The sequence below is a fragment of the Schistosoma haematobium genome, chromosome 1 (genome assembly GCF_000699445.3).
Source record: "Schistosoma haematobium chromosome 1, whole genome shotgun sequence".
In the NCBI taxonomy this organism is placed as follows: domain Eukaryota; kingdom Metazoa; phylum Platyhelminthes; class Trematoda; order Strigeidida; family Schistosomatidae; genus Schistosoma; species Schistosoma haematobium.
The window spans coordinates 54,448,647-54,470,791 of NC_067196.1; the positions used below are offsets into that span (position 1 = coordinate 54,448,647).

Sequence of the window (22,145 nt, forward strand, 5' to 3'; positions counted from 1 at the left end):
TATCGCTATAATTTTCAACTACTTTTTAGGTACAATAATTACATTTTGAACTACGTTTTACGCATTCCATTTTTGTTTGTTAACTTTTGTTTATTATTTATTCACTTATCTCTAGTTCGTTTGTCTTTTGTTGTTGCCAATGTTATAGAACATTATGACGCATATATACATTAACAATATTTTTATTTAATCTCTTAATTTACTTGTATCTTTGTTATACTATCCCGGTATGTTTTCACAGCAATGTTCAACGAACATCAATTGTGTAGTCACTTTTAACCTATTTTGTAAATTTGATTTGTAAATATTACTGGTTGTAAGTATCTGACGAGAATTTTACGAAACAAAATGAATTTATATCACTGTGCCTAATTCTTTGTTTTAGCTCTCTTCAAGATACGAAACAGAAACTAGGTCTATGAAACTAAATCTGTCAAATATTCTATAAAACAATCAAATTGAACAATTGACTATTTTCAATAGACAATGTTCTAAAACAAAATTCATGATTTTTTTTAGTGACTTACATTCAATGATTCAAGTAGATTGACTAATTTTTGATAATCATTTGTAACTGTTGATGTGTTGATGTTGATTTCGATTAATTCCGATAATAAGGATGATGGTAAAAATGATTTGATTAAACGGCGATTATGTTCAGATGTAAATAGTCTACGTAATGCACAAAATGCATTTGCCTTGTATACAAATGTGATAAGTGATACAAAAATACAGAACACAACAATGAATACAATATAATCATAAGATTATTATGTAAAGTTAATAAGGTTTTAGTAATTGTTAAATATGAGATACGTTTCAATTAAATGGATATATATATATATATATATATATATATATATATATACAACTAACGGCCATAAACTATTACTTCACTTTCGATATCTAGATATGACAACACTCATTTCTTTCAACCTTAGTTACTTCAAAAGACAAATCTTACATAAACAACAAATGTCGGAGACCACAGAAGACTGTAAAAAAACACATCCATCTATAAACACATGTATAATATGCTTGGAAATAAGGTGAAACAACGAGTAAACTAAAAGACTCCAAAGTTAATAAACAATATCTTCTTCGTGTATGATAGAAACTGAAGATGGTTCTCTTGAAGAGATTTACATTAAAGCAAATTCAAATTTACAAAATATCTCTACAGTTTTACATCGAATAGGAAGTCAAAAAAATCCCTAAAAAGCAAAAAATATCTTTTTTGTTCTAGTCTAGGATTCTTTAAGTATGAAAACTAAATAATTAATTGTGATACCAAACTAGAAATTTTTTTGTTACTAAACACAATCGCTTTGAATCGATATTTTAAAACCCAATAGTAAACAATTCTAACTTTGGCACATTCGTTTGATGTACAAAAAATATATTATCGTATAAATGTAATCACTCCGCCAGGCCAAAACATGGCACAAATCCATGATGTCATTGACATGCAGACTGAATCATGTTGGCAGGTGTAGACTATCTGGTTGGGATCCGCGAGATGATAGCAAACAATGGTTAGAGACCTTGATTGACACGGCTCAAAATCGTTCGCAATCGCGCAGGTGCATACACTCTTTGTGTTCTCTCAAATTCTAATCTTCTGAATTCTTCATGTCCTTTATTTTTTCTCTTTCCAAATTTATTTCACTGGATTATACTCCTTGAATAACATATTCAAACCCTAATGTTTCCGATTACTGCTTATACTCTTACTACCTCTACCACCATAGGATTTGAATCAACAATTGTATCTGTGTGCTAATGTGATATGGAAACTCGAACTGATGTACGTACGTACGTACGAAGTTCTACGTTGTCAATGATTGACTGACTAGTTGAATTTTCTACACAAAGCCATTGTAAGATAAAGAATAATTTGATGCTTAAAATTGAAAATAAATAACTTACGTATAAATGACGAATATTTCCTAATCCAAATTTATTTGTATCAATTATCTGTTGATTTTCAACATTATTAGTTTGTTTCAATTCTGACTCAATTATTAAACATTGGTTTTTAACATTTTTTGAATACTTAATTAATAATTGTGAACCAATCAAATGTATACCATTTTCACGTGCAATAATTTGAGCATAAAAATCATTCATTGCCAATTGAGACAATATTCCACATATAGCTTTATGAAGAAGAAGAAGAAGAAGTAAAATATATAACCGAAAATCAAGTATTATTTATTGTTAAGCTAACAATAGACGTGGAAACTTTCTATATAATATTTATATTATATATTCTCAGAAATCGGTCATAATTTGCATTTAACATGAACGTTGTTTAGTAATTCTCGTTTAAGTAAGATCTAATATGAGTTTATTCATCAACTATTCTAAACAAACAATCTATTGACTGTATTCAATCGCATAGCAATACGTCAAATAGTACCAAGATGTACTTATTTACCATCAAAGAAAATTTTCTCTTCGACGAAATCATTCGTATATATAGTTATCTGGAAAATATATGTCTATAAAAGGATAGAAAAAATTGCATCACAAAAAATGGATTCGAGAATAAATAACATATGACGTTTATGGGTTAGTTAATAGTCCAATTTTTTAATAAACGGAATACACCCATTAAGACATCAAATAAGAAAGATTAGTTCAGCGAAGTGTTCTCTTTTCGGCGAATTCATTTTCAAAGCTGTACAATCGCAAATATATATACTTATTTTTACAGGATGATAATAACACTGATAATAAACTTCATTTAGACATTGTGACAGTGAAGTTAAATAAACAAAGGTATTAAAATAAAAATTTTAAAAACAGGGAAAGTATAATAATCGTTTGATAGTTAATGGCTTAAGTATTCATCAGGTAAGGATGGCTCAGCATGATAAAATAAAATGTTGAAACAGAGATGAAATGTAATCGGAATGATCGTGGAAATAAAAACAAACCAGTTGAGGGTAGAAGATTTAAAGGGAAGACGGGAGGTGAAGCAAATGGCTGTAAAGGAACAAGAGTATGAAAAAGAGAAAAAACTTAATGCATTAAGACCATGGTAGAAGAGGTTGTAACAGTCTCTTTTGAACACACAATTCTGGTTTTTCCAGGTGTATGGCTATTGCTTCGGCGATGCAGAGAAGATGAAGTCTAATTGTCTTAGGAAGACTTCTACTTACCTTGTAGATGACTTTGAACGCAGAATCTGTCTTGATTGAATGACCTGTGGTCACGATCATCCCGATTACATTTCATCTCTGTTTCAACATTTTATTTTATCATGCTGAGCCATCCTTTCCCAATGATAATTTCCCTATCTATCTTTTGATGAACAGTTAAGCCAATAACAATCAAACGATTATTATACTTTCCCTGTTTTTAAAATTTTTATTTTAATACCTTTGTTTATTTAACTTCACTGTCACAATGTCTAAATGAAGTTTATTATCAGTATTATTATCATCCTGTAAAAATAAGTATATATATTTGCGATTGTACAGCTTTGAAAATAAATTCGTCGAAAAGAGAACTCTTCGCTGAACTAATCTTTCTTATTTTATAGTCCAATTGACAGATTCGAAGAAAAACGACAAATTAAAAGTCATGATAATAAACTGAATAATAATCAAGGTAATAATTGTTATTTAGTCTCGAATCCATTTTATGATGCAATCTTATCTAACCTCCTAAAGACATATATTTTCCATACAACTATATATATGAATGTTCAGCTTAAGTAAATGATTCCGTCGAAAAGAAAATTTTCTTCGCTGAATTCTCTTTTTCTTATTCAATGACACTATGGCTTATTTTAATTACCATCAAAGCTAACAATCACAACATTGTCATAATTATGACATGATAAAGAAAAACTTTCTGTATTTATATTTAGTGATTGATTAGAATTAAATAAGATAAAAATATCACAAAATAAACGTCTATGTAGACTGTAGATATTCTTTACTACGAGCGATTCCGAAAAGTTAATCTTACTTTACTTTGAAATAACTAACCCTCGTCAATCTATGAAATTTTGTTTAATTTACTATAAAAGTGGAGAACTCAGATTGTGTTGATTATTTAAAGGAGTACATAATAAAGAAGTTAAATTTCTCTAAATGGGAACTTACATGTATTACGCCGTATGGTATCCTGGTCAAAATCATGTACCTTGAGAACAATCAATAAGAGATCAAATAACAAAATTTATTTCAGTATGACATTGCGAAGATTGTTGAGTTTTATTAAAATCATAAAACAATTTAAGTAAGATAAGCATTGATAACCTGGAAGAAGTGAACGACCGTTTTGTTCTAGTATGGGACTCTTCAGTAATACGGATACACGACCATGCAATTTGTAATTGAACCAAGGACCTTTGGTCTCACCCGCAAATGATTGACCTCTTTTATTGGAAAAACTGTATATTTTGACCGAAAGTTTTCTTAAATAATATTATTCGGTAAAGATTCCAAACGTAATACTTATTACAGTAGTCTAGCTTGCTGTAACATTTGTCAAAAGTTCATTTGTTCAGTGCATGCTGGAACTTCAGAATAAATACCCGGAATGATATGTTAGAATCATAAGCACCACATAGATATCTTTGAATGATTAAATTCACTAACGAACTACTAAGTAAATATAGCTTGATGATCAAATTACACAGAAAAAGCAGTGTATTAGTAATTTATTTAGATATTCTATAATTTATTTAAACCAACATTAATTCTGAATCCACTTCTCACTGTAAATCGAAATTAGCAAAAGAATAATCGAAAAACAGTAAATATACGTCAGATGGTTTATCCTACAACGGGGTTCTTCAGGAGAGCCTACTTAAAACCCACATAAGATTGAAACCAAAACCCTAAGTTTTCACAGCAAGCATCCCAAACTTAGACAATTGAAAAAGACTTCTTTAGTCTACCCATAGAACGACTATTATCTATTGTCAACACTGATAACTTACTTACGCCTGTTACTCCCAGTGGAGCATAGGCCGCTGACCAGCATTCTCCAACTCACTCTGTCCCACTCTGCCTTCTTTTCTAGTTCCATCCAATTCTTGTTCATTTTTCTCATGTCTATTTCCATTTCTCGGCGTAATGTGTTCTTTGGTCTTCCTCTTCTCCTTTGGCCTTGAGTATTCTAATTGAGGGCTTGTCTTGTGACGCAGTTCGGTGACTTTCTCAGTGTTTGTCCTATCCACTTCCATCGCTTCTTCCCGATTTCTTCTTCCGCCGGGATCTGGTTTGTTCTTTCCCACAGTAGGTTGTTGCTAATAGTGTCTGGTCAACGGATCCGAAGTATTTTACGTAGACAACTGTTAATAAACACCTGTATTTTCTGCATGACGGCTTTCATAGTTCTCCAAGTTTCCACCCCATACAGTAGAACTGTTTTGACATTTGTATTGAAAATTCTAACCGTGGTGTTGGTTGACAGCTGTTTTGAGTTCCAGATGTTCTTCAGTTGTAGATATGCTGCTCTTGCTTTTCCGATCCGCGCCTTCACATCAGCATCAGATTCACTGCGTTCATCAATGATGCCGCATGGAGACCATATCATACGAATTCCGTATGATATTGACTATCTTCTGAGGTACGCCGTAGTGTCGAAGAAGCTTCCATAGTGTTGTTCTATCCACGCTATTAAATGCCTTTTCGTAGTCAATGAAGTTGATGTAGAGTGATGAATTCCATTCAATTGATTGTTCCACAATGATCCGTAGAGTTGCGATTTCGTCTGTACACGATCAATCCTTACGGAATCCTGTCTGTTGGTCACGAAGTTGGGCGTCTACACAGTCCTTCATCCTGTTTAACAATACCCTGTTGAAGACTTTTCCCGGTATTGAGAGAGGAGTGATGCCCCTGTAGTCATCACACTTGCTGAGATCGCCTTTCTTCGGTATTTTGATCAGAAGTCCTTCTTTCCAGTCTGTTGGTACTTGTTCCTCATCCCAAATCTTATTGAAGAGAATGTGGAGTATTCTTGCAGTTGCCGCTATGTCTGCTTTTAGTGCCTCTGCTGGGATGTTGTCTGGTCCTGCTGCTTTGCCACTCTTGATTTGTCTGATGGCCATGCTGATTTCTTCAATTGTTGGTGGGCCAACAACGATTGAGAGGTCCGTGGGTGCTGCTTCGATGTTGGGTGGGTTCAGTGGAGCTGTTCGATTCAAGAGTTCTTTGAAGTGTTCTACCCACATGTTTCGTTGTTCTTCAATGTTGGTGATTACCTTGCCCTACTTGCCTTTCACTGGTCGTTCTGGCTTACGGCAATTTCCATAGAGTTTCTTTTGTTATGTCATACATTTCTCTCATGTTTCCTCCTCTTGCAGCCTTTTCCGCCTTCATTGCTAAATCTTCCACATATTTATGTTTGTCAGCCCTAATGCTCCTCTTCACTTGCTTGTTTATTTCTGTGTATTCAGCTTGTGCCTTGGCTTTTTCTGCTTTTGTTCGGCTGGTATTGATTGCTGCTTTCTTGATCCTTCTTTCTTGAATCTTATCCAGTGTATCAACAGTGATCCATTCCTTGTGATGATGCCCCTTCTGGCCCAGAACTTCATGACATGTTGAAGTGATTGCCTTTTTGATCCCCTTCCAGTTGCCCTCCATAGTAGTTCCTTCTCCACACTGATAACTATCTCATTCTAAATATCTTTGGCTAAGTAGTTAATAAAATTTTAAAAACTATTTATCTAAATAAAAATTTAATTGTCATTATATCCATGTAAACCAACAAAGGATTGAGAAATGAAAAAACAAAAAAACAATCCATATTCTTTAATATGTATTTATTTGAAATCGGATAATATATTCATAACTTCCAATTTAAGCTATAAAAGTTAGCTCACCAATTTCGTTTCATAGAGACATTCTTCCGAAGTGTTTACGGTATTTCTCGACGAGTTCATATAGACTGAACAATTAGACAGTTCTCTTATGCTTCTTTCAGGGTTGTTTAAATTGGATTTGAACTGCAAACATACTCTGAAATTTATTGTAATATTTTTATACCAACTTTATCATGAGTAAATATCATATTTTACCAAAATTTTCATTTGGGATATTTTAAGAATTTTCCTAGGGAATTACAGATGAGACTGTTTTACCAAAATAATATAATTGGTAAATTACTAATTGTCATGTGTCTTAACCACAAATACCCTTGAAAAATGGAGTTAAACGCTGACACCGAACAAATGATTAACATATAGATATTATGGGATAAAAAGGCTAGATTATGGTTTTTTAATTCACTGTGATCGTTGCTAAATATTTAGCCGCCTATGCTCCTCCGCGAGGGGTAACAGGTATAAGTATGTATTTGCTAAATATTACTTCCTTTTTTAAAACCAGTGTGGTAACTGCTCAGAATAATATTTATTTTATTTTTAGTGTAATAATTAGCTGAGCATAAGATTGGTTTCATTTTTAGTATGACGTTTATTCACAATATAACATTCTTTGTAATAGTACAGTGTGAACAATGTTTAGCATGACATGCAGTATGTGGTTTTGTTATAAATCTAGGCATTTTACATATATGTGATGTTTTGTTAATGAATAATCAAGTGGGTCCACAAATCAATATATAACTGAGTGTATTTTCGGCTAGTATAGCCGTGTTTTGAAATTAGTACGTTTTCACGCGTACCACTCTTTGTATTTTTACTTTCCGTTGTCGGAATTGTAATGGTTTCTCTTTTCCAAGTATAAATAATAGGGCGACGGGAATTTAATACACAGTTCGTTTTATGTTGTTCAACTTAAACCCAATAATCGAATAAACACCAATGATATTAATGAAATATTTGCATAGACTTCAGAAAAGTTACACAGTTTGAAACGGAAACTACTTTGGTGGTCAGTTCTTAGATTGCTGACTAAATAACCTGAGGATTTAAAATAAACATGTGGAGAATCAAAAGTGATTAACTGTTGGTTACGACTAACGATTTAAAATCATGACAGTTCTTCTATAGGATGAAAATGGCATACTGTAAAAACAAAACACTGTACATTTTGTGCAAAATACGCGGATTATGTAGATCCAGTAATTGAAAATAGCGTAAACTCAAACTGAAAACCGGGCTTTATGGTCGATGTTACTGTTGTTATATTCACCTTATTGATTTGAAAACATAAATATTCCACGTCAAATATGACCGATAAGTAGCACTATAAAACGGATCGATAACTTATTAATAGATACAAATCACTCTCAACTACTAGATTCCGGGCATAAATCTTACATTATCTACTATGGTTCTGGTAGCTTACTAAGTATTACTAAACCTCATACAAAAAGGGTTAATTCATAACCGAGTACATGAACTATTTTACCTGATTACTGAGTGGGGGAAGAAAAGTAAATAATTTATGCTTCATTGTCAAAATAAACAGTTAATTCCTGTACACATAATATCTCGTATTTATAATTACATAATCACTGACTAGTAACCACTGTGATGTTTTTTAGTTTTTCATGCTAGTTGATGTCTATCGATCAAATTAAATTGTGACCAATAGCGCAAAGTGAATTGATATAGCCAACACTATGTTGAGGTATTAAGTGATTAGAGGCAGGCGGTAGGAATCTCTCGACGCTCTTGATCGTCAGCGGGAAGTACCTGAAACCACTTAACATCTCGAAAATGTGAATGTAATCTTGATTCAAATAGACTAGTGAATACATTGCAAATTGATTGGTGGGTATTTATCAGTAGTAAATCACCAGATAAATATGACGCTGGTGTTTACTCAACAGTCGGTCGTTGATAGCGTCTCAGACTGAGGAACCGGACAGCGCGATTTTGAATTACAAAATAAGTATTAGTTCCCTCAAGACTGCAGTTGCACCTCACTGACGAGTATCAGCTAACACGAAACCTAAATCCAAGATTACCTGACAGCTCAATAAAACCACCTTAAACAAATTCTCACGTTTAATATTTGCGTATAAACGGAAGATGCAGCGTATTCACTTTCAACTTTGATTTGAACGTTATCAGATTCAGATGATCACATATATAATGGAAGGTGAATTATAACCCTTGAATGGACTTTTCTATTGAACATTATGGTGCAGATCATCAAAATAAAAGAAACTATGACTTATTCAATGATTAAAAGGAATGAGGAATACATATAAAGTTAGGAAAAGACCTAATTGTCAATTCTACGAACACTATTCAATTAAAATATATTAAGTTAGAACCCGGGACACATTGGTACGGCTAGAATATGAGTTATATATCACGTAATAACGCCTGCTACGTAAATTTGAGAAAAGCAAACTTATTGAGAATCCATGACGTTACTGACTGAAATTTATTTATTCAAATATTTAAACTGTAGATAATTAATTAAAATCGATTTAATTGGCAAGTATGTAATTACTGCTTCTCTTGCTTTAAACATCGAACTTTCATTCATTATTTGTGTATATTTTATTAATTTTGATACAATTTATCTTCTAATTATTTTCCAACTCTGTGATACAGTAACCTAGTTTATCAAAGTGAGAGAATGTACATTGATGTTCTACCAATCTGGAATCTCGTACATATAATGATAAGAAATGAAATACTGTTTCTTTGTATAAAGCTATAATCTACCTTAAATAATTCAATAAAATTGGTATTCCGTTATGATTACGAAGAATTCGTTGACATTTTGATATTTTTGTTAATTTTTCTAAACATAATATAATGTATGTTGAAAGAGAAGTTAAATTTTCAATAATTTCCTTCATTTCAATTGGTTGAACGAATGCAAAATAATCAATTATTTTGAGAATTTTCAAAAGATTCTCTTCATCAATTTTAGTTCTTTCTAGCGGTTTCTGTTATTATATAAAAAGCATGCGATAAAAAAATGATTTAAAATCAATTAAAAACAGAGCTGTATCAAAACGATACAAAATAGGATAGGTATAATAAGATACGGAGGATCCACCTAGGGGAGTTGGAAAACCTTGATTCCAAACCAATGATGTACAAATGGCGTATGAACCAATTGTTGGTCATCGGTTAACACGGGACTGCATCTCCTTACGTTTCTCCACTGCCTTGTGGATTAGACATTTAGGTCAAAGGCTCGAGGTGTGGTCCCCTAAGAAAACCATCTGCTTCGGTTTGGGCACCCGGGCAGTATCCCAGCCCTCACATAAATCGAATGATTTATGTGGCACATATCTATTTGGTGCCTTCTTGTGCCAATGTTTATGTGTTTAAGTAAGTAGTATTAGTAGTAGTAAGCAAACATTTTAAAAACTAGTGTACTTTTATTTACTAGAATTTTATCTTAGTAATTAATAGTAAATAATCATTAAACAATATGATCAGTAAGAATTCAAATAGCATAAATGAACGATACAGTTATTTTAAAAAAATACTGATAACCTGTTTCAGTAATCTTATCAGAATTTTTTAGGAAACTTTTAAGGTATCGATTATCAATAACTGACATCAATTGTAGGTATCATTACAAATCGTAAAGAAATAGTCAAAAGTTTCGTTTATATTTGAAACCCATTTTATTATTATTAATGGCACTATTCAATATTATATTTTTGATGCAATATAGAATTCTCAGAACAAGGTATTTCAACAAGTTTCCTTTTCACATATCTTGGTCGATACTGATGATAAATAATGAGTGATCGCCAGTTAGAAGTTAGCATTTCGAGAATAAACATCTGAATTATGTTCATTCTATTTAATGTATATATCCAGCCACCATGATGTCTCTGACTATACTTTGTCGTAACTTGTACAGAGAAAAATTGTAAACTTTTCGTAGGTTATGCAATTAATAGACATAATGATGTGTTAAAACAAACAAAACCAGATAACTTGTTGAAACATCTAAATGGCAGGAACAGTCAGACCAGATATTCAAGCAGGCCGCCAAGAAATAGTGAAAAAATACTACACAACGAACTGATATGAAAACCTACAAATCATACAAAGCCTAAATAAAATCGTCTAAATAAATAATAATCATATGCTTACTATAGGTCAACTTAAAAATGAATATGTGAAGATAAATTTCCGGAATGTCTAGATTAAAATTGGTATAGATAGAATTAGTTATTAAATTAATGCAGTAACTCACCTATGAAATTGAGTAAGGATCACAATATCGTTGATTGACTGAGATCAATACGTATAGATCACTTAGCAGTATAACGGTAGTGTGCTAATCACACTTCCTAAAGATACTTGGATTCCGTGTAAGATCAGGAATACCGAAAGCTTGGGAATTAAAAATAAATGTCTAATACTTCTTATTTTCCGTTGATTTATCAAATGATACCAGTATATAATAAAGATGATTATGTTAATCAGTTACGAACGAGGACTGACCACAAGCTAAGAAGCTCATTCGCTTCAATGATACAGAATATATTTCACATAAAACTGATAGTTTATCTTTCCAGAGGTTAATATTATCATCATTTGTTTAAAGGATAAAAATGTAGAAGATTATCGCATGTGAATACACAGAGCTGACTCACAGAAAGTTTAAATTGCTTTCAATTTTACTTAACGTTTTTAACGGTAAACCAAAACGGTTCAATAACAATACTTACCGAGGATTCGTGTTCACTTGAAATTAATGATAAAAGTTTCGGTATTAGCAATGGTTTTGTTGACAAACGTTTCAAGTAATCATCGTCTTCGGTCAATAAATGAAGTAAAAATAATTTTAACCTTGATGAAATTTAAAATAATCACTGTGATAAAAAGTTAATTGGAAGTATAAAATTCTTAATAGAAGTGGTGTTAAAGTAGAAAAAGGAACAGAATTAAAAACGTAATTTCAGCTGGCTTCTGAAAGAATATTCATCTTTATTGGAATTTGTTATGATAGTGATTTGAATCAATCCGTAAGTTTATTTGGTAAAAAGGAATCTAAAAGCGAACATCATGTCGTCTCAAAAACCCATATATAAGTAATAAAACAATGATTTTTAAAAGCATATACTTTCTAAAACAATAATACCGGTTGAATTTTCTTGAGGTTTAAAGTAAACTCTTAAGGGGTCGGAACCATGTAGACTTATGAATAACAGTGTTTAACCGTCTTCACAATAATGTTCGCTCGTTCACATCTAATAATTCCTAAGTATCTTTATGTTAAATATTTGAAATTTGTTAGTATGAACTTACTGTAAAACTAGATGTCATGACTATTGAGTGTATTTTTAATAATTAGGAATTTTGCACTATCTAGAAAATCAGGAATCACTTCACCTTCAGCCGTACTGATATATATATTCAGCAACCACTCATGCCCTAAACCGATCAAGTAAACCGCCTACTGTTCACTTGAGCAGTAATCTATGTAGTGAATATAATAATTTAGCAAAAAATTTGGGGATATTCTTTCGCATCAAAGATAGAAACAAAATGTACCACCTCAACGTGAAACGGCTAACTTAACCACAGGACTGAGCTGTGCTATTTAGATTGTAGTACAAAATCTTAGGTGGTGTCTGCCTCTCCAGAAAACAAATCTAAAATTACCCTACATCAGGGTATATTTATAAACTTTGAATATTTACGAGATAGGATTTAATGACGAATATATTTAAAATAGTCCTTAGGACATGGACGTGGACATGGCTCACCATTAAAAGACTGTACTGCACACAAGAATAAGATTTTTTCAGTAATCAATCCACTATGTTGATTAGTAATTATAACCTCATTTCTGAGTAATCTACACAATATTTTTAGTAGTTGAGATCACTAGTCAACTAAAGCTAGACCACCATGGAAAACCAGGAAGCACTGGACGGTCGTTTCGTCCTATCGTGGGACTCTTCAGCAGCGCGCATCCACGATCCTTCACCTCCCCCCGCGAGATTCGAACCCAGGACCTATCATTCTCGCTCGCGAGCGCTTAACCACTAGACCAACGGTGTTAATGTCTAACTTCAACTAATCCACGAAATTGGGCGACATATCCACCATTGTCATCAGTGAGTTACTATCTCACAACAGACCTGGTCGAACTCCACTAGTCACTGCTCGTCACTAGAACATCAGGATCAACCCATTGAAGCCAGTCACTGGTGAACATATGTTGATTTGTGGATATTGTAGTAATTTCAGTAGTTGAAATCATGAGTCAATTGAAGCTAGACCACCATAGAAAACATGGAAGCAATATTTTTATTTACTGACAAAAACAAATTGTGAAACCATCAATGTTAAACCACTATTGAAAACCTAGAAGAACTGGATGGCCATTTTTTCCTAGAATGGGACTCCTCAGCAGTGTGCATCCTCGATAGAATGACGGTCTAACATTGGTCGGTTCATGATTTCAATGAAACCCAACAATTTCTTAACCTTGTAACTTACAATAATCAATTAAACAGTATATTATAAACAACCGCAGTACAATATACTACATAAAATATGAACATCACTGTGAATACGATCAACTAGATTTTCCTGTATCAGGATCCTAGAGAATATAAAATTTTCACTAATGAATCGTAAAAAAATATTACACAATTGTCAAACTGTATACCAACCAAACGACTTAAATAATACATTTTCGGTGGTGTAGCTACTGAAATATATTTTAAGTAGTACTGTTCGTTTCGGAAATGAAATAGTCCTAAAAGGGGCAAAAATCGTCTATATTAAAGATGATGATCTTGCAAGAAACCAGTGGTAAATGGGACGGCATTATGTGATCGAATCAAACCGAATCTCAATGAAAATTCACTTCATTCCAAAAAATACATCACTATACGTACTCACTTACGTCTGTTACCCCTCATAGAGGAACATAGGTCGCTCACCAGCATTCTCCACCCAACTCTGTACTGGGCAGTCCTTTCCAGTTCCTATTCATCTTTCTCATGTCTGCTTACAATTCGCGACGTAGTGTGTCCTTTGACCTTCCTCATTTCCGTTTCCCTTCAAGATTTCAATTTAGTGCTTGCCTTGTGATGCAGTTTGATGATTTCCGTAATGTGTGTCCTATCCACTTCCAACGTCTTTTCCTAGTTTCCTCTTAAGTTGGAAGCTGGTTTCTTCTTTCCCATAGTACACTGCTGCTGATGGTGTCCGGCCAACAAATACTGAGTATCTTTTGTACACCATCGTTTATAAATACTTGTACGTTTTTGATGATGGATGTGGTAATTCTCGAAGTTTTAGCTCCGTATAGTAGAACAGTCTTGACGTTCGTACTGAAGATTGTGATTTTGATGTTGACTTGAATACAGTTGTTTTGAGTTCCATATATTATTCAATTGTAGGAATGTTGTCCTTACTTTACCAATACTTACCTATACTTCTACACCGGATCCTCCTTGTTCATCGATGATGCTTCTCAGATAATTGAAACTTTCCACTCCTTCCAGAGTTTCTCTATCGAGTGAGATTAGGTTGCTGTTCTATGTGTTGAATTCGGGGATCTCGCATTTTCCCTTGTGTTTGTTGAGGACTGCTGCTGAAGAGGTTGCTGCTACACTAGTTGTCTTCACTGTATTTGTTGGTGTGTGTGGGATAGAAAGACCAGGTCATTTGTGAAGTCCAAATCGTCTAGTTGCATCTAACCTGTCCATTTTATTCCGTCTTTCCTGTCAGATGTGAAAGTCTCTATACTCCAGTCAACCACCCTAAGAGGAAAGAAAAACGGAGTGAGTACGTAGCCTTTTCTGACTCCGTTCCTCACTTGAAATACGTCTGTCAGCTGTCCTTCATGCATGACTTTGCACTGTAGTCCGTCGTATAAATTCCGGATGATTTTGACGATTTTCTCACCGCAGTGTCGAAGAACTTTCCATAAAGTCTTCCTATTCACACTTTCGAATGCTTTCTCATAGTCAATGAAGTTGATGTAAAGTGACGAGTTCCATCCAACTGATTGTTTTGACGATGATCGGTAGTATGGCGATTCGAGCTGTGCATGACCGACCCTTACGGAATCCAGCTTGTTGATGTCAAAGATGGATTTCTACTGAATCTTTCAGCCGGTACAGCAACACTCTATTAAAAACCTTTTCTGGTACCGATAGTTGTGTGATGCCCGTGTAGATGAGTCCTCACATTCGCTCAGATTTCTTTTCATTGGTATCTTGATGAGATATCATTCTTTCCAGTCTGTGAGTAGTACTTGTTCCTCCTCCAAAATCTTTCTGAATAGAACGTAGAGCATCTTTGCACTTGCTTCTATGTCTGAATTTAGTGCTTCAGCAGATATATTGCCAGGTCTTTCTGATTTCCCACTCTTCATTTGAATCTCAGTGATTGTTATGATTTCCTTGTTCTTGACTTGTCTCTCTGGTTTACAAAATTTTCCTGCCAGTTTCTTCGTCGTTCCATATAGTTGTTTTATATTTCCTTCTCTTGCAGCGTTTTTCGCTGTCGTTGCTAGCTCCTCCACGTATTTCTTCTTGTCAACCCTAATGCTCTTCTTCACTCGCTCGTTCGCTCCTGTATATTTAGCATGTACCTTGACTTTCTCTGTCCTTGTTGGCTATTCTTAATTACTGTCTTCTTTCTTTCTTGAATCTTGTCTAGGGTTTTGATCGAGATCCATTCCTTATTGTGATGCTTCTATGACCCCTTTCCAGTTGTCCTCCATAGTAGTTTCTTCTTTCAGTAGATCCTGTGGGGATTGGAACCAGGTTCTGAAAGTTATCATGAATTCGTTGAGTTTGTCAGCATCTTGAAAGAAAACTGTATTGAACCATTGTAATGCTATTTGTCCAGCTATCCAATGCTCCTTTAGCTTCACTTTCACCTTGGTCACAACCAGATGGTGATTTGAAGCCATGTCAGTTCCTCTCCTGGTTCACACGTCTCCTATTATCCTTGTGAATTTTTTACTGATGCAAATATAATCGATCTAGTTTTCCGTGGTGTGATCCGGTGAGATCTATGTAGCTTTGTATATGCGTTTGTGTGGGAATATTGTGCCGCCTATAACCAATTTGTTGGATGCACACAGATTTGCAAATCTATCGCCATTCTCGTTCCTTTATCCTAGTCCATGTCACCCCATGATATCTTCATACGCGGTGTTGTCGATTCCGACTTTGGCGTTTAGATCTCCCATCAGTATGGTGAGATCCTTTCTTGAGCACTTCATTATGATCGACTGCAGCCTCTCGTAGAACTGATCTTTATCGTTATCATTGCTTTGGTTGGTAGGTGCATAACACTGAGAAACATTCATCAAAAATCCCTCATTCTTTGTTTAGAATGATGCTTTGTTGGTCCTGGATTCGTGGAATTCCTATCATGTAAGTGCATTTCGTGCTTCTTTGGACAGCATTAGAGCAACGTCTTGAGTGTGTGGAGCATTTTCCTCTTCGTGATCATGTATAGCGGCATCTCTCTCGTATTTAGCCTTTGTTGTCCAGCTTGGGTCCAATGGGTTCCGTTGATTCCCAGTACTGCTAATTTGTATCTCCTAATTCCCGTTGCTATTTGACTAGTCATCCCGGTCTCCCAAATTGTCCGGACGTTCCATTTACCTATAAAAATTGTTGCTCTGGTTGTTAGAAGGGGCATTGGCCTCGTGGCTTCCGAAGAATATCGGCTTTCATCATGAGGCGTCATAATTCTTCCTTCAACTCCCAGAGCAGGGTTTAAATGATTTAATTTCTTTGTTCTGGTTAGCGATTTTTAGCATGGCTGTTTCCTACAGGATGGAGTTGCCGACCCCACGCCAAACTCTCCTCCTTTACCCGGGCTTAGGACCATCAGTAGACCTAGAAGAGCTACAGGCGGATGTGCTACTGCCTCTAAGTGCCCTGGTACGGTCGAGTGTGGGGAGAGTCCGCTCCCCCTCTCGAAATGCCTTCACGTGGCCACGCGTATATAGCCGCTCTATAGGAACTCCTAATTACTGCCTTTTCGCAGCATGTGTGTTGCTTACGAAATTAGCAGAACGAAAAGATAATGTCCGGCGCTTTAATCGTGTTGGTAGACACGGGTGACCCACATACAGGAGTTGGAAAACCCTGATTCCAAAGCAGTGGTGTACATAGGCTCCAGGATTCTGAGAGAGAAAAAGGTATATGAACATATTGTTGGTCACTGGGTACCATGGGACCGCATCTCCTAAAGTTGCTTCACTACCTTGTGAATTAGACCTCCAGGTCAAAAGCTCGGGGGTGGTCTCCTTGGAAGAAATATCAGCACAAAACACGTGTCAGTAATACTAAACATAATGTCATACTTTAATTTTTAGCTCATCGAAGTGATTATTCAGTGATTAAATACCTCAGATACGATCTCCGTCTAAGATATTATACTATCTTAACGAGTGGCTGAATAAAGATACCAACAATTAACTATTAATATCAGATGGGTTTTGTGGATATTATAGTAATTTCAATGGTTAAGATCATGAGTAAGTTTAAGCTAGACCACCATGGAAAGACTGAAAGAGCTGGACGTTTCGTCACATTGTGGGATTCCTCATCAGTGCGTATCGATGACCTCGCCTCTTGCGAGATTCGAACCCAGAACCTACTGGTTCCGCGCGCGAGCACTTAACCACTAGACCACTGAGCCGGCGTCTAACGGTGTTAATGTCTAACTTCAACTAATCCACGAAATTGACTATTACTTTAGAGATTATATCATTAAACCAATCGAAATGAAAATTGCAATTTTAACGCAGGGGGATAAATTATGACAGATACTGTTTTATATTGTATTAAATTCCATCTAGAAGAACAAATATCGCGCGTTAGATAGAAACATTTCAAAATATAAACAGTATACAACTAGGTAAAATAATATGTATACCCAAATTAATACTATTTCTAACATTACAAGGGGATAAAATCAAAATCACTCTATAGTTTTAGTGCACTAGGAAAACATAAGTTATTTAACTGCTCTGAAATCAAAGTCCGATAACTTTACGATCACTTCTATTCTTTTTCTACCATCGTTAAACTGATAATTAAGATTTCATATCAACGTTGGCAAGGGTTTAATATGCCTATTAAATGTCTTAAACAGCATAGTTGGTAGAAGATAACGAACTTATCAACAATATTTTAGGCAAATTTTGATCAAAAGAAAAATCGCTATTTAAATAAACCAGGAAAGTCATTCACAAACTCTTGCATATTTTTTACATGATGTATTTTGACAAGATGTACTAAATATTTATCGAAGAAATAGTCAAATAAGACTGTCATTAACCTGTCATAATAATGATTAAAATGACTTTAACAATGACATAATGGCTATATAAGTGCTGATCAAAAACGATTCGTATTTAAAACAATTACCGTCTCTCAACCTGATCGATGTAGGTCGAATTTTGTAACATCGCATGAATATTTACTGCTTCACCAATCTAATGTAATAATCGACCAACTCTAACGTAGAAACCTTCTGGTTCAAACAAACTACAGGGCAGAATGCATATTAATTCACATGGCCATCTGTAAATGTTTCGACATCTGTAATGAAAAAATATACTCCATCCTTAGGTTTGCTACAGAAACAAAAATCAATCAAATAGAAAGAAATTTTGTAAAAGGGATAATGAGAATAACAGAATCCAAGACAAATAACTTCCGAAAACAGCATTTTCCAGAGATCTGTGTTTATCAGAAACTTACACAATATTTATAACTGATACACTAAATATTCGGTTTAGTACAAAAAGATGAAAGTTTTCTAACATTCAAGAAAAATTAATTCTATCTTTCGTTTTAAGTACTACTATGTGGAATCGCACAGACTAATAGAAACAGATTATTCGGAACTTATGATGTAACTTTAAGTAGTTCCCAGGTGTAACGATGAAACATAGACACTTAGAATCATACCAAAAACACAGCTTAATATAACATTATTTAGAACAACTTAGATCTACCTAGTGCGAAAAACATATGTTGTCACTGTTGTACTCAAGCATTTTGTGGAAAATAGCTAAGTTAGACAGAATTTGTGAGAAAAACACTTACATTATAACACCAGTTCCTAATGATAGAGGTCTCAAACTCGTCCATTTTAGTGTCTCAATAAATGACATTTTTAAGCTTTTATTAACTCAATTTGAATATTAGTAAACACTAAACCTTCGATAAAGGATTTGGTGGAAATTTCGCAACACATTATTAATATAAATGAATCTACCACAGACTATAAAGATGTTATTATGTATTTGATCTTAAAGATTGGGTAATGAAGTTCACTAAATTACCAATTTGGCAGGGATATCCGTCAGACTAATTGACAATATTTTGTAGTGTTACCCATGCATATAGAAAATAGATAACACTCTATGACAAAACCACCACAGATCTGTCGTTATTTACATTTGTTTCATGAATCTATTTATGGCCGAACTGGGCTTTCAATACCGACAGTCAAGCACCTACAGACTGTATTCACAGATTTCCGTAATAACCTCCCAAAACTTCTTTATCTATGATTTATTATGAGGTCAAATAGAAATTTGATTTTTCGGAAACACCTTGGCAAGAGTAGCAGGAGAGTCGTAGTTAGCGAATAGGAACTAAGAAAACAGTCCTTTTGATAGGGTTGCAGGCAAAAGTCATGAAACCACGTTTCTCATTTGATAATGTTTGCAAGCTACTTAAATCACCATTAAAAGACAGTAACAATTGTAATGACGTACATAGGTCATGAAAATGAAGATTTGGATCAACGTTATCAGTCAGCGAGTCATAGACAACATACAAACTCAGCAAATCAGAACGTTCGGCGCACCAAAGTCATACGAAAAAAATATTACTGATGATACGGTAACGCTGAATCTTAAAACATTTCAACACAGAACTTGAAGGCAACCATAACCTTTAGTCTTCACAATTTTAAAACTTAGATCTAGAGGGTGTTCGTTTTAATAGCACAACTCATTTATTCTCATTCATGTGCGTACACAAACCACACTGTATTAAATTAGCAATACGAAATCGAGGTGAGATATTTCTGACCTACTATCAAGTACATACACCGAACAGAACTACAAAATATAAAATCGAATAAGTTAAGGCTCCCTAAGTCCACTGAAGTTTAATTAGCAATAACTTTGAAGCTGTAGTTTTTCCCTTCTCAAAGAATCCTTGAAGTACCTTATCTTATTACAATATATCGTCTAAAATTAAAACTTCACTCAGTGCATAAACCCAACATTGATAAAAAATCCCTTAGGTTTTAATAGTACAATTTTGTAATCCTTGAATGTGTGATATTCGATAAAATACCAAGGACAGCCATAGGTTTAAATCAAGTGTAAAAATGAGATCGTATAACGGTTTGCGTCTATGAAAGTATATAATTGTTCACATTGCACCTGTAGGCACGTTGTGTTATTGTAGAGTGAACAACTAGATCAGTTGACTAGAATTGCAGTTTGATCAAATCCCTAGATAGGATGAGAATTAACTCTTAACTCAATAAGTTTCCAAATAACTGTAATTGCTTAATTAAATGTATAGATTCAACCAACCCATCAATAATTTTAAACCGAATGTCTCACCATATCCGTATATGCCGCTACGCTTTTTGTGTAGCGACTGATGAAAATGCATATGTTAAAACAGTTAACATCCATTATCTTTGTGGCAGATAGAGCAGTCTACCGAACAGTTATAACAGGCATTATTTTAAACAAGAATAGGGGGGCTAAAAGAAGAACAGCAAGTACACAAGTATTTTAATCATTTGATTGATTAAGAAAACAGGCAAACAGTTGTTAAGTTAGTGAATGTAGTAATCTCTGATCCAAATGAAGAAGGTAAAACTGGGTCTCTGAGAGGTTTTCCAGTGTCCTCTACAAAATGCCCGCCATAGTAGCCTTTCATACATTTGCTGAAGAGTTCAGGTTGACTATTATCCATGGTTAATGGCGCTTTGTCAGATATGATATCACGAACCTTAATGTTTAGGTCAAAATTGAACGTTTTTTGCTTGGTTGATACGGTTTACTTTGTCTGTATTACATCTTCAGGTCACCTCATATTCTCTTTTAACTCGGTTGCATGACACCTAGTTAGTTACGTTTTTCTCCTATGGTTTTATCCTTAATCCTGTAATCCACTTCGTTATACGTCCTTTAACCTTCCTAAAGGATCTTCATCCTCTTAGGGTAAAGGGAATGCCACAACTTAAATATTTTTGAAATGAGGCGATTTATGGGTTTTTAGTGTTAAAACAGTTTCGGGGTGAATGTGCGTCGTAGTCGCCCTACGAAGTAGAGAGCGGTGCTCAGTTTTAATAAATCGCCAGTGAAAATTGGGCTTTCAGATAGTCTCTTCGTAATCGACACGCCTATATCAGGCTAAGAGTGTTATGAAACAGTCACAAAAAACGTTGATTACACACGATGAGCAAGGTTGAATATACAATATACAGCACCAAAACAGGTTTCGTTTCAACCGCTTTTTCCAGCTTACCAACCCTATATCAGGATATTCCTTTGAAGTTCACTTGGATATTCTCCTTTCTAATGTTTCTTCATTCGTAGTTAAGGAGAGCCGGTAAAACACTTTTACACAAGACACTGTTTATGAAAATCAGAAGTGTCTCAGAATGCATCTATATGAGACCCCTGATATGTAGTATCTTCAGTACTGTGCTCATTGCGCCCGGAACATCTGGTTTCTCATGTTATTTTGGAACTGAGAAAGAAGTGAATTAGTTTAATTTATCTTCAAAATATTTCTTATGGAGAATACATTCGGCATTATTTCTATCGCTTTGACAAAGAGAAGGATTGAGGAGTGTGGTTCAGAAATACAATGATAATATCGGCCATCACATTCACAGGCGCAATCTGTTGGCGCGTGAGTTGGATAATGGCTGGCGTTGGAATCCAGAACGCGCGTTTCGTCCTAGTTGAGACTCGTCAGCTGGAGGTACCTGCATCTTAGAGTTGATGTTCATTTTGTGATGCTGGTACATCCTGCTGACGAGTCCCAAACAGGACGAAACGCGCGTCCTGGTTTCCAATGCTAGCCACTATCCATCTTTGCTTATAGAAGAACCGGTAGTTCGTGTAAATACTACAACCGCCACAACTCAAATGATAATCTAAATTTCTATAACCGATTATATTTCTCCTTCATAGGTTCATCGTGTGTCTGTCCGACTGTGTATTGGATGTGGACTT

At 34.6% G+C, this 22,145-nt stretch overlaps 1 protein-coding gene across 1 annotated transcript in view; it reads right to left on the bottom strand.

Annotated features, from left to right (window-relative positions):
• Nucleotides 1–21,173, bottom strand: part of NEK10 (Serine/threonine-protein kinase Nek10) — a 46,547-nt gene extending 25,374 nt beyond the window's left edge. The window contains exons 1-8 of the mRNA XM_051209090.1: nt 20,514–21,173; nt 18,289–18,462; nt 11,596–11,716; nt 9,617–9,843; nt 6,851–6,986; nt 4,119–4,158; nt 1,930–2,159; nt 528–698 (exon numbers count right to left, since the gene is read on the bottom strand). Coding sequence (XP_051074513.1) covers nt 528–698; nt 1,930–2,159; nt 4,119–4,158; nt 6,851–6,986; nt 9,617–9,843; nt 11,596–11,716; nt 18,289–18,329 — 966 coding nt within the window. The 5' untranslated portion in view covers nt 18,330–18,462; nt 20,514–21,173. The remainder of the gene's footprint in view (nt 1–527; nt 699–1,929; nt 2,160–4,118; nt 4,159–6,850; nt 6,987–9,616; nt 9,844–11,595; nt 11,717–18,288; nt 18,463–20,513) is intronic.
• Between the last annotated feature and the right edge of the window lie 972 nt (nt 21,174–22,145).